Source organism: Capra hircus, chromosome 25 (genome assembly GCF_001704415.2).
Source record: "Capra hircus breed San Clemente chromosome 25, ASM170441v1, whole genome shotgun sequence".
Classification (NCBI taxonomy): Eukaryota; Metazoa; Chordata; class Mammalia; order Artiodactyla; family Bovidae; genus Capra; species Capra hircus.
This window is the reverse complement of record NC_030832.1, coordinates 19,415,291-19,429,509: the sequence shown is the minus strand read 5'-3', so window position 1 is coordinate 19,429,509 and position 14,219 is coordinate 19,415,291. Positions and strand designations below refer to the sequence as shown.

At 43.1% G+C, this 14,219-nt stretch overlaps 1 protein-coding gene across 1 annotated transcript in view; it reads right to left on the bottom strand.

The window, feature by feature from the left end:
- LOC102180820 (ATP-binding cassette sub-family A member 3-like) overlaps positions 1–14,219 on the bottom strand; it is a 260,388-nt gene that overhangs the window by 153,589 nt on the left and 92,580 nt on the right. The window contains exon 12 of the mRNA XM_018039866.1: positions 1,146–1,274. Within this exon, the coding sequence (XP_017895355.1) occupies positions 1,146–1,274 (129 nt within the window). The remainder of the gene's footprint in view (positions 1–1,145; positions 1,275–14,219) is intronic.

Sequence of the window (14,219 nt, the reverse complement as noted above, 5' to 3'; positions counted from 1 at the left end):
AAATTAATATAGATTTAAACTTTACATCTTTATACAAAGAGTAACTCAAAATGGATCATAGATATATGTAATATGCAAAATTACAAAAGTTTAGAAGAAAATATAAAATAAAATCATGTCTTGGAGTCAGGCACAGAGTTCCAGAAAAGCTAGTAAGGGCAGGAACACTAAGAAAATGATAAATTTGATTTTAATATTTAAAATCTTCTTCTCTGCCAAAGACATTGTCAAGAAAATGAAAAGACTAGTTACAGTCTGGGAAAAACATTTGCAAAGAATATCCATCAAAGACATTTGTCCAGAATATATAAAGAATTCTCAAAAATTCAATAATAAGGAAACAAACAACTCATATTTTTAAAAGAGGGTAGAGGGTCTGAACAAATATGTTATCAAAAATATTGTAAAAATGCAACTAAGCACATGAAAATGATCAGCATCATTAGCTATCCATGAAATGACAACTGAAACCACAGTTAAAATACAGATCTATTAGAATGGTTAATTTAAAAAAAGTATTAATATAAAATTGTGGCAATTATGTGGAGCAACTGGAATTCTCTTTGCTGGTTGGAGTGCAAAATGGTACAGCCAGCCTGGAGAGCAGTTTAGCAGTTTCTTATAAACACTTAAAATATGATGCAGTAATCCTATTCTGAGAGAAATAAAACCTATGTTTGTACATGAAACTCAGAACACATTTATTTATATTCATTATGCTTGGAAACAACCCAGTGTCCTTCAGTTGGTATACTGTGTTACCTCTAAACCTGAAATTAAGGAATTAAAAGAAACAAACTGCTGATCACGCAACAGCATAAAAAAGATCCCAAAGACACTCTGCTCTGTGTAAGTAGATAATCTCTAAAGGTTATATACTATTTGATTCCATTTGTATAATATTCTCAACATGACAAAACAACAGTGATAAAGAATAGACCACTAGACTTTCCCAGTAGTTATCGCAGGCGGGGGGTGAGGGGAGTGTGAGAGGGATGGCTATGAAGGAATAGTGTGAGGGAGTGTTTTGGGGTGATGAAACTTCTTGTATTGTGATTGTGTTGATGGTTAAATGAGTTAAAATTCACAGATCTGTATATTTAAAAAGGTAAATTTACTGTATAATTTTTAAAAATTTGACTCACCATAGAGTAGAAGAAAAGGTGTTCTGATAGTGTCAGGTCATTAAACAATAAGTCACCCTGTGGGCAAAAGCCCAGATTTTCTCGAATTTCAGTTATATTTTCTGTGATGTCATATCCATCAATAAAGATCTCTCCTCTGGTAGGAGGGTAATGACCTACAAACAAGCCAAAGACATGACAGAACTGAATTTTGGTAAGAAAGCATAAGATGTTGCAAGTTAGCATCTCAAATTCAGTCTATTTGTGAATTACTCAAAAGAGTTAACACTGTCTCTCGTAAAAGAATAGTTACAGGAAAGTATCAATAGTTACAACTCAGTGGCAGGATTAGCTGTCTTAAATTTCTTTTTCTTTTCATTTTTGCTTAAATATATTAATTTTCTACAATGGATTGGGTTACATTGGTAGTAAAAACATTTAAATAATTTGCTATATTTCAATGTATTTGCATTGCAATCGGTCAATTACTATATGTGTGAACCATATTAGGTACTGTGTAGATGCTAAGGAAAACATAAGATCTGGAATATGTAACTTTTGTCCTGAAGAAATTTAAATATTAATAACAATCAGTTCAGGTCTTGTGGGAAATTATTTGATAATATGTAAATAAAGAAACTATAAAACCATTTAAAACACTTGAATCATTTATCCTATTTAAGAATATATTCTTTTTATTGAGATATTGACATATAACATAGTAATTTCAAGTGTACAACCTGATTTGACATTTGTATATAGTGTGAAATGATGAAGACAAAAACTAGAGTTAATTACAGTTAACATTCAGCACCATACAGTTACAATTTTTTCTTGTTAGAACTTTAACGTTTACTCTCTTAGCAACCTTCAAATTTATAGTACAGTAACTGTAGTCATCATGCTATACATTACAATCCCATGACATGTTCATGTTATAACTGGAAGTTTGTGCCTTTTGACCCCTTTCATCTGTTCAGCCTAGTCCCCATCCCCTGTCTCTGAGAACTACCAATATGTTTTCTGTATTTATGAGTGGCTTGTTTTATTTTTTTAAGATTCCACATAAAAGTGAGACTACGTAGCATTTGTCTTTATCTCATTTATTTTGCTTAGTATAACGCCCTTGAGGTCCATCCGTGCTATCACAAATGGTCAGATTTTTTTCTTTTTTATATCTGAATAATATTTCATTGTATAATATACTACTTCATTCATCTATTTGCACTCTGAACACATTCCCAGGTGATGCTGGTGATGCTGCTAGTCAGAGGACCAGACAGTAAATTAGGGTAAAGGCTAACTTGGTTTATAAAAGAGGCTGCAAAGAATTTTAAAGGCTTCCCAGGTGGCACTAGTGGTAAAGAATCTGCCTGCTAATGCAGGAGACACAAGAGACATGGGTTTGATGCCTGGCTCAGGAAGATCCTATGGAGTAGGAAATGGCACACCACTCCAGCATTCTTGCCTGGAAAATTCTATGGGCAGAGGAGCCTGGTGTGCTATAGTCCATGGGGTCACAAAGAGTCAGACATGATTAAGCAACTGAGACATAAAAAAAGCTTAAATAAGACAGAAGTTTTGCATTCATATGATAATTCCAAGATGAATTATCCAAGTTGGTAGGAAGATCAACTCCACATTTTTCTTATCTAATCATCCATCAAAGAATATGTAGGTTTTTCATCTATGTCTTGGCTATTGTAAATAATGCTACAACAAACGTTGATGTGGGGGGTGTGCATCTTTCTGAGTTAGTGTTTTCATTTCCTTCAGACATATATGAAAATTGGAATGGCTGAGTGATATGGTTGTTCTATTTTTATTTTATGAGGATCCTCCATACTATTTTCCATAGTGGCTACAGTAATTTACATTTCCACCCTGAAGGTTCCTTTTTCTCCACATCTCTGGCAATACTTATTATTTCTTGTATTTTTAATAATAGCCATTCTAACAGATGTAAAGTGATGTTGTTGTGGTTTCGGTTTGCATCTCCCTGATGACAAGTGATGTTGAGCATATTTTCATGTACCTGTTGGCCATCTGTATGTCTTTATGAAAAAATGTATCTTTAGATCCTCTGTCCATTTTTAATTGCTTTTTTGTTTTTTGCTAATGGAATTCCTTAGCAAATTCTATTTGCTAAGGAATTCTTTACATATTTTGGATATTAACTTTGTCAGAAACACATTTTGCAAATATTTTCATTTGGTAGGTTCCTTTTCACTTTACTATGCGAAAGTTTTTTAGTTTGACATAGATACACTTATTTTTGATTTTGTTGCCTTTGCTTTTGGAGTCAAATAGAAAAATTATAGCCAAGTCTAATGTTAAGGAACTTGCTGCCTCTTCTATCTTCTGGGAGTTTTATGGTTTCAGGTCTTATGTTCATGTCTTTAATGATTTTGAGTTGATTTTAGTGTATGATGTAAAATAGTGGTTTTTTCATTCCCTTGCATGTGGCTGTCCAGTTTTTCCAACACGATTTATTGAAGACATTGTGCTTTCTCCTTAGTTTATTGTTGGCTCCTTTGTCATAAATAATTAGTTGGCCATATAAATGTGGGCTTATTTATGGGCTCCCTATTCTGTTCCGTTGATTTATATGTCCATTTTTATGCCAATACCATCCTGATTTGATGACTATATTTTTGTAATATGGTTTGAAATTAGGAAGCTTGATGTCTCCAGCTTTGTTCTTTCTCAAGACTTCTTTAGATATTTGCGATCTTTTGTGGTTCCATACAATTTTTAAGATTGTTTTGTTGCCGTTAAAAGTGTCACTGGAGTTTTGATAAAATTGCATTTAATCTGTAGATTGCTTTCGTTAATATGGTCATTTTAATGGTATTAATTCTTCCAATCCATGAGCATGAAATATCTTTTATTTATTTGTGTCTTCTTCAATCTGTTTTAATCATGTCTTATACTTTTCATTGTACATGTGTTCTAACTTCTTTGTTAAATGTATTCCAAAAGTATTTTATTCTTTTTGACGTAATTGTCTTTTTTTCTACATTTCCCTTTCTCATAGTCTGTTATTAGTGTATAGAAACAGAACAGATTTTAAAAAACTATTTGACTGTGCCAGGTCTTCATTGCTGCATGCAAATTCTTAGTTGCAGCATGTGGGCTCTAGTTCACCAGCCAGGGATCGAATCCAGGCCCCTTGCATCGGGAGTGTGGATCTTAGCCACTGGACCACCAGGGAAGTTCCAGAGAAGATTTTCATACATTGATTTTGTATCTTAAAACTTAACTTATTTTATCAGTACTAATAGTTTCTTGAGGTGTCTTTAGAGTTTCATATATATAACCATGTTGTCTGCAAATAGTGACAAATTTTCTTTCATGATTTGGATGCTTTTAAATTTCTTTTTCTTGCCTAATTGCTGTAGGTAACACTTCCAGTACTGTGCTGAATAAGAGTGGCAAAGTGGGTATCCTTGTCTTGTTCCTGACATTAAAGGAAAAACATTCAGCTTTTCACTGGTGATGATGAGATGACTTGTAGGCTTGCAATATGTGGACTTTATTATGTTGAGGTCATTTCCCTCTTACCCACTTTGTTGAGTCTATATCATAAATGGATGCTCAATGATTTTCTTCATCTATTTGGATGATTAAAAGTATGTGCTCCAAAATGGAAAATTATATTCAAAGACATCTAAATAAGGCTATTTAACTGAAGACTCAAAAAAAGAAAAGAAAATGACCAAGTTAATCACAGCATATTACCATATGGCTATTAAAAGGAACATTATATAACAATTAGAAATACCATGTCACCTTGGAAAAGACAAGTACATGGACTATAGCGATATTAGAGAATTTTAACGTGAAATTATGTTCTAAAAAGCAGAACACAAACTGCCATGTTACACAATCAGTTCAGTTCAGTCGCTCAGTCGTGTCTGACTCTCTAGGACACCATGGACTGCAGCACACCAGGCTTCCTTGTCCATCACCAACTCCCAGACCTTGCTCAAACTCATGTCCATCAAGTCAGTGATGCCATTCAACCATCTCATCCTCTGTCATCCCCTTCTTCTCTTGCTTTCAATCTTTCCCAGCATCGGGGTCTTTTTCAATGAGTTAGTTCTTCGCATCAGGTGGCCAAAGTGTTGGAATTTCAGCTTCAGCATCAATCCTTCCAATGAATATTTAGGGCTGATTTTCTTTAGGATTGACTAGTTGGATCTCTTTGCAGTCCAAGGGACTCTCAAGAGTCTTCTCAAACACCACAGTTCAAAGCATCAATTCTTCCACACTCAGTCTTCTTCATGGTCCAACTCTCACATCTATACATGACTACTGGAAAAACCATAGTTTTGACTATACAAACCTTTGTCGGCAAAGTTATATTTCTGCTTTTTAAAATGCTGTCTAGGTTTGTCATAGTTTTTCTCCCAAGAAGCAAGCGTCTTTAATTTCATGGTTGCAGTTACCATCTGCAGTGATTTTGGAGCCCAACAAAATAAAGTCTGCCACTGTTTCCATTGTTTCCCCATCTATTTGCCATGAAGTGATGGGACTGGATGCCATGATCTTGAAATGGGAGCGAGATCAAAGTCCACAATTATAGTAACAACCGTTTGCTTTCCCTTCTGTTAGTTTGTGTTAACAGCTGCTGCTCATCAATCACTGCTTCCACTTCTGTGATCTTGCCTGCTGTTTACATCCATGGGAACTTGGGCTACCTGGGGAGGAGAGGGATCTGAGCTATTTGAGAGGGAAATTTACCCTGTATAAAAGATACTCAGAACAAAGCCAGGGCACTCAGCTTCTGGAGGTGACTCCACTGAGCCTGCACCAGTGCTGAATAAACCTTGCTGCTTTTCATCTTTGAGTGCCACTTGTCTCTTCCATCGCCACGGTTTCTATAACATTTTCTGGTGCATTGGCTGGGAAGCTGACAACTGAGTTGGCCCCTTGCACTACCATTGTCGGGGAACTGGAGAAAGCTGGAGCTGCTGCATGGTGACAGATGAATAGATGCTGCCCAGGCCATTTGCCAGATCCCAACTCACTTGATATGCGCCAGCCTCGGCCCTTGCCTCTTCCTGAACTGACTCAGGAGAGCAGAAGTGGGTTCCAGGACAGTACGTCAGACGAGTGAGTGTCCCGGGGATATCTGACAGAGTCAGGACTCACCGTATGGTGGAAGGGGGGCCTGATCATCTCCCAGTGACAGGAGAGTCACTCAGAATAAGGTTTGTTCCCTTGGGTGGTCTGTCAATTCTGGTGTAGGGGGGAGAGTGAATGAGCTGAAAGCCAGCTTTCCACCATCCTCCAACTACGGAGGCTGAGTGGATCCTAACCTGTGCTTCCATGGTGACCTCATATGGCTCAGGGCAGACCCAGCCTCTGGGGGATTTAATCCCTCCCTGTGAGGCTGGTCCAGGTCTGGTGTTTATACCAACCTCCCAGTGCTAAGAGGTAAATAAATCTTTGTAAGGGGAGCAGCCAGGTGTGCAAAAGTGAGTGTCTCCCTTTGTTTTGTTGTGCAACATTGCCTCAGGGTGGGAACTTTCACATAATGGGCAACTTGACTTCTAAACCCACTGTCTTAGAGTATATGGTGAAGAATTTTAAGAAAGGATTGTTGGGGCTTCCCTTGTAGCTCAGCTGGTAAAGAATCCACCTGCAATGCAGGAGACCCCTGTTTAATTCCTGGGTAGGGCAGATCCGCTGGAGAAGGGATAGGCCACCCACTCCAGTATTCTTGGACTTCCCTTGTGGCTCAGCTGGTAAAGAATCCACCTGCAATGTGGGAGACCTGGCTTCGATCCCTGGGTTGGGAAGATCTCCTGGAGAAGGGAAAAGCTATTGACTCCAGTATTCTGGCCTGGAGAATTCCACGGACTCTATAGTCCATAGGGTCACAGAGAGTTGGACACAATGGAGTGACCTTCACTTTCCCTTTTCTCTGGGGATTATGGTGTAAAATTGGGTCCTGAAAAACTGCACACTCTTTGTACCCTGAAGTGGGCCTCCTTCAGGGTTGTACGGCCCTCAGGAAGGATCTTAGATGTGCCCATAGTCTGAGCAGTACATAGTCATAATGGGAGACCCTGGCCGCCTGCACCAATTCCCATATATCAATCAATGTTCAGATATTGCCCAGGTAAGGCTCCTTTGGGTTCAATTCTATGCGACAGGTCAGAGACAGTGTAAGGTCCTAGTAGCTCAACCAAAGCAAAGGACCTTGCACCAAGAAGGAACCACCTATCCTCTAGGGTGAGGCTGAAGAAATGCCTCCAATGCCCCCACCTTAAATCCTCATGGCTCCCTTGCCGAGAGCAGCAGATCTGCATTTACCAGACAGTCCACTGCCTTCCGTTTTACCTCTTCCTCCTGATAGTCCTGAAGCTATTGTGTCCCCACAGCATGCCACCCCAAAACCAATGGGTAGATGCCTCCAGTCTACCTCAGCAGTGCTACAAATGTCCTTATGAGAGAATTAAGGGCTGTAGCGCTTTGCTGCTGATGGGCCCTACAAGAGGGAGGACCCATTTTTTAATACCAGCCTTTTCCCACGACTGATCTCCTTAAATGGAAACATCACACTCCCTTGTACTCTGAAAAGCCCCAAGCGATGGTTGATCTCTTAGAATCCATCTTCCAGATCCACTGCCCAACGTGTGTAGACTGCCAGCAGCTTCTTCTCACTCTATTCAATACAGAGAGCACCAACGAGTCAGAAAATGGCTCCAGGCCAATGCCCCAGGGGGTCAGTTAGACATGGACAACTGGGCTCAGGAGAACTTCTTGAAGGAAGAGCCTCCCTGGTACCCCAACACTGAGAGGGTAAGAAACCAGTTGGAGAGGTATCAACAGGTCTTCCTACAGAGGGTAAAAGCTTGGGCTAAGACAGAGAAGGCAATGGCACCCCACTCCAGTACTCTTGCCTGGAAAATCCCATGGATGGAGGAGCCTGGAAGGCTGCAGTCCATGGGGTCGCTGAGGGCCAGACACGACTGAGCGACTTCACTTTCACTTTTCACTTTCATGCACTGGAGAAGGGAATGGCAACCCACTTCAGTGTTCTTGCCTGGAGAATCCCAGGGACGGTGGAGCCTGGTGGGCTGTCGTCTATGGGGTCGTACAGAGTCGGACACGACTGAAGCGACTTAGCGGCTTAGCAGCAAGAAGCCTATTTACATGGCTAAGATCACTGAGGTGCTGCAAAAGCCAGATGAAAGCCCAGTCACTTTCTATGAAAGGTTGTGTGAGGCCTTTTGGGTCTTCACCCCTTTGTTCCTGAAGCTCCTGAAAATCAGTGGATGATAAATGCAGTCTTTGTGGGACAGGCCCAGTCAGACATCTGAAAAAAATTAGAGTTAGAAGGGTTTGCAGGTAAAAATGCCACAGAACTGCTAGAAATAGCCATCAAAGTCTTTTGTCAATTGTGACCAAACAGCATGCTGAGAAGCAGAAAAGAAGATGAAGCAAGAAGCCACATTCTTGGCAGGTGCGCTGTCAAAGACTGCACCCCCTGGTAGGACTGCCCCATAAGGCAAGAGGTCCAGACCCGAAAAGGAGAGTTCCCCTCAGCCGAGATCAGTGTGCCTATTCCAAGGAAAAGGGACACTGGAAAAATGAGTGCCCCAGCTGCCCTGAAAAGAAAACCAAAGCTGCTGCCCCCCCAAGCCGATATCAACCTGAGCCACCCAGCACTAATCTGATTGGGCTAGCTGGAGCAGAATCCAAGTACGGGGGACTGGGCTCTCTTCAACTGGGCCCCCAAGAGCCCATGATCAGAATTAAAGTAGGGGGCCATCCAATGGACTTTATGGTGGATACAGGTGCTGAGCATTCAGTGTCACCCAGTAGATAGGCCCCTTCCTGGGAAAAGAAACTACCATCATCGGGGCCACAGGTGCCCAGACCCACAGGCCATTTTGCAGTCCTTGACAATGCCGACTGGGCGACCGTGAGGTAGTGCATGAATTCCTCTACCTGCCCAACTGCCCTGTTCCCTTGATGGGAAGAGACCTGCTTGCTAAGATGGAGGCCCAGATTTCCTTTTCTGTTGACAGCTAAAGCTAGCAGGACTGCCCTCCTCCTTGATTATGACTCTTGCTGTAAGGAGAGAAGAACAGCACCTATATTCTTCCCCTCCAGGAGAAAGGACCATTCCTCCTGAATTAGAGACTGAGTACCCACTAGTCTGGGCCAAGAAAAATCCTCTAGGTCTGGCAAAACACTATGCTCCCATCCTGATTTATCTGAAACTGGGAGCTCAGCCTATAAAACTGTGACAGTATTCAATGCCCTGGGAGGCCTGATTGGGAATCCAGGCTCATTGAGATAGACCACTCCAACACAGACTTCAGATGAAATGCCAGTCACCCTGGAACACCCCATTACTACCCGTGAAGAAGACAGGGATGCATGACTACCATCTGGTTCAGGACTTAACAGCGGTAAACAAGGCAACAACTAGTCTGCACCTGGCAGTGTCTAATCCGTACACTCTGCTAGGACTGATCCCTTCCACAGCCGAATGGTTTACTTACGCGGACTTGAAAGATGCCTTCTGCCTCTGAGTTGCACCTGTCAGCCAACCACTATTTGCCTTTGAATGGGAAAAAACCACACACAGGAAACAAGGAACAGCTCACTTGGACAAGGCTTCCCTCAGGGGCTCAAGAACCCCCCCTACTCTCTTCAGTGGAGCTTTGGTCGCCGACTTGGATAAATTTACACAGTGACCTGCTGCAATATGTCGATGACCTTCTACTGGCCAGCACAATACAGGCTTGATGCTTAGAAGGAACAAAGGCCCCCCTCTCCTTGTTAATGGAAGCTGGGTACCAGGTATCAAATAAAAAGGCACAAATCTGTAAAAGACGAGTCAAATATCTAGGTTTCAACATTATGTGAGGCCGGCAAATGCTCAAAACTGAAAGGAAAGAAGCAGTTTGCTCCATCCCTACCCCTACCACTCGCCAGAAGGTCCGTGAGTTCCTCGGAGCAGCAGGATTCTGCAGGATATGGATTCCTGGATTTTCAGACCTGGCTAGGTACCTATATCAGGCTCTGAAAGGGGAGGAAAAGGCTTCCCTTGAATGGGACCAAGCCAAGAGGCAGCATATCAAACAGTTAAGGCGAAAATCTCTGAGGTCCCAGCCCTAAAGCTTCCTGATGTAACCAGAGAGTTCAATCTCTGTTCATGACAAGAACAAATGGCCTTGGGAGCCTTGACCCAAGAATTCGGACCTTGGCAAAGGCTGGTGGCCTACTTGTCTAAACAGATCAATTCGTTTGTGGCCGGATGGCCACTCTGCCTCCAAGCACAAGCAGCTACTACCTTGCTAGTGAGGGATGTTGACAGATTAACGTTGGGGCAAAACCTGAATGTTAAGGTCCCGCACTCAGTTGTAATCCTGATGGACATAGCTGAGGCCACCATTGGCTCATGCACGCACAGATGATTCAATATCAAGGGTTACTATGTGAAAATTCATGGGTAAAACTGGAAGTTGAACAGACTCTAAACACAGCTACGTTCCTACCAGATGAAGCAGGGCCCTTGGGCCACAACTGCTTGGAAATACTAGATGAAGCATTTTTTACTAGATCAGGCCTGGGGCAGGAGGAGAAGGGGGCAACAGAGGATGAGATGGCTGGATGGCATCACTGACTCGATGGATGTGAGTCTGAGTGAACTCTGGGAGTTGGAGATGGACAGGGAGGCCTGGTGTGCTGCGATTCATGGGGTCGCAAAGAGTCGGACATGACTGAGTGACTGAACTGAGACCTGACTGACAAGCCACTCAACAACACAGACCTGGCCCTATATACTGATGGTGGCAGCTTCATGGAAAATGGGAAGAAGATGGCTGGGTATGCTGGGGTGTATGATTCTAAAGTGGCAGAAGCAGAGGTGCTTCCTCAAGGGAGGAGACGGCAGTGATACCCCTCTCCAGTACTCTTGCCTGGAAAATCCCATGGACGGAGGAGCCTGCTGGGCTGCAGTCCATGGGGTCGCTAAAGGTCGGACACGACTGAGCGGCTTCACTTTCACTTTTCACTGCAACCCACTCCAGTGTTCTTGCCTGGAGAATCCCAGGGATGGGGGAGCCTGGTGGGCTTCCGTCTATGGGGTCATACAGAATCGGACATGACTGAAGCAACTTAGCAGCAGCAGCAGCAGGGCACTGGAACTCAGGAGAGGCCAGTGAGTCAATATCTATACTGACTTGTGGTATGCTTTTGTTACTCTACGTGTCCACGGAGCCTTATACAAGGAAAGAGGACTCCTTACAGCGGAAGGAAAAGGCATTAAAAACCAAACCAAAAACCCTGAAACTTCTGGAAGTAGTATGGGAACCAAAAGAAGTGGCAGTTGTCCACTGCAAAGACCACCAGAAGGGAGGTGACCTGGTGGCCAAAGGGAACTGCCACGCTGATGCAGCCACCAAGGAGGCCGCCTGGGGACAGCTGCCAGACAAACCAAAAGTCCTGCTAGCCCCGAAGATACGAGTTGCCCCTAGGTACTCTCCTGAGGAGGAAAAATGGATAAAAAAGGAAGCGGGAACCAAGGCCAAGAAGGAATGGTTGGTCACACAGGACCACCAAGTCTATGCTCCAGAACAGCTAGCCTACAAGCTCATCCACCAGCAACATAAACTGACTCATATGGGCAAGACCACCTTAGAGACTTTGCTAGGCTGCTACTATCTCATTGCTTGCCTCTCCACACTCTGTTCTTCTGTCTCCCAGCAATGTGTAACCTGTTTACAAAGTAATGCCTGCCAGGGGCCTAGTAGGCCAGCAGGGACACAACATTGTGGACTATCCCCCTTTGAGGATATGGAAGTAGATTTCACTGAAATCACCCCAAGTGGAGGATTTAGATACTTTTTAGTTTTTATCTGCACCTTTTCAGGCTGGGTGGGAAAGCCTCTCCTACCCAAACTGAAAAAGCAAGAGAAGTATCCAAGGCATTCCTGAAAGACATTGTCCTCAGGTATGGAACATCTCTGACCACAGGGTCGGACAATGGACTGGCATTTGTAGCTGAGACAGTACAACAGGTGGCAAAGGCTTTGAAAATCCAGTGGAAATTGCATACTGCCTACCGTCCCCAGAGCTCAGGGAAAGTGGAAAGCATGAATCGAACTCTCAAACAAACCCTAGCAAAATTGCCAGGAGACCAGCTTACATGTTGACATGTTGACCAGCTTACAGTAGACATGTTACCTGTGGCCCTCTTAAAGGTGAGGTGTTCAGCCCGGGCAGGGATAGGGTTTTCACCATTTGAAATCCTGTATGGACGACCACTCTCGCTAGTCAACTTAAGGGGGTACACGAGAGAACTGGGGAACTTGGACTTACATAGGCAGCTACAAGGGTTAGGACACCCAATCTCTCAAATACACGAATGGACAATTGATAGAATACCCATATCCTTAGGTATAACAGTACATCCCCACCAACCAGGGGATCAAGAATGGGTAAAGGATTGGAGAAAAGAGTCTTTAAAACCCACGTGGAAAGGGCCCTATTCTGTAATCTTAACTACTCCCACTGCTTCCAAGGTGGCAGGCACAGACAACTTGGATCCATTACTCCAGAGTCAGATTTGAAAGTTTGTCTGATAGCTGATAGAAGTGGTAAATGGCCCTCAGTCCAGAGCAATCCCTGCACCATCCTGAAGCCCTGCTTTGGCTACATCAGAAGCTGGTCAGTCAACGCAAGGCTGAAGCTTGAAGAACCAACAGGATGGACAAAAGGCCATATTGGTTATTAATTGGACTGGGACTCCCCCTATTCATCTTATTCAGAATTGGGCTTTACTCTGTTTTTCCCCAAGAGTGGATTTGTATCCTAAAACTTTCCCTCCGCTTTGCCTACTTCTTCACAGTTCTCGTTTTTTGAAATCTCCTCCTACTACGATCAGCCTAAGTATGAAAACAGCATATTTTTGTTTTATAGTTCTGTTAAGTTGTAAAATCCCCTCCTCATCTGAGAGTCAGGATGATTGTTCTGAATGTATGGAATCTTTCTACCAATAAAGGAAATGGGTCCGAGGATTCACTTACTCTATATACCAACTGGCTGCATGCTATAGTTCAGCTTCCCTATGCACTCAGTTCAGTTCAGCCACTCAGTCGTGTCCGACTCTTTCCGACCCCATGAACCAGGCATGCCAGGCCTCCCTGTCCATGGGAAGGGAAAATTACTGGAAGGGAAAAATTAGAGCTCTCAGAGTGAATGGCCTCTTTTAGGATGGTTCTCTTGGCTAGGTTGGTTTAAAAAAATGATTGGGATGATCTAGTCATACTCGCTGGATGTCTGCTTATTCCCTGCTTCACACCCCTCCTAATCAGGGTTGTAACAGGTTTCATAGAGACAGTTGTTGAACGGAGGATGGCCACCTAGTTGTTGCTTTTCAAGGGATACCAGCAAGTGCCAGAAGATGACGTTCTCAGATGGCTGCAGATGCACCCTAAACATCAAGAGATGGGGATGAGATGGGAGCTAGATAAAGCCGCCAATTAGAGTAACAACCTTTTGCTTTCCCTTCAGTTATTTTGTGTTAACAGCTTGCTTGTTATATCCGTGGAAACTTGGACTACCTGGGGAGGGGAGGGATCTGAGCTGTTTGAGTGGGAAGCTTATGGTGTATAAAAGATACCCAGAACAAAGGCTGGGTGCTCAGCCTTCAGAGGCAACTCCGCAGAGCCAGCACTGGTGCTGAAAAAACCCTGCTGTTCTCCACCTTTGAGTGCCACTTGTCTCTTTCCTTTGCCACAGTTTCTATAACAACCTTAGTTATTTGAATGTTGAGTTTTAAGCCAGTTTTAGTCACTCTCCTCTTTCACCTTCATCGAGCGGCTCTTTAATTCCTCTTCTCTTTCTGCCAAAAGGGTGGTGTCATCTGCATATCTGAGGTTATTGATATTTCTCCCAGCAATCTTGATTCCAGTTTGTGCTTCATCCAGCCCAGCATTTCTCATGATGTACTCTACTGCTGCTGCTGCTAAGTCACTTCAGTCGTGTCTGACTCTGTGCGACCCCATAGACGGCAGCCCACCAGGCTCCCCTGTCCCTGGGATTCTCCAGGCAAGAATACTGGAG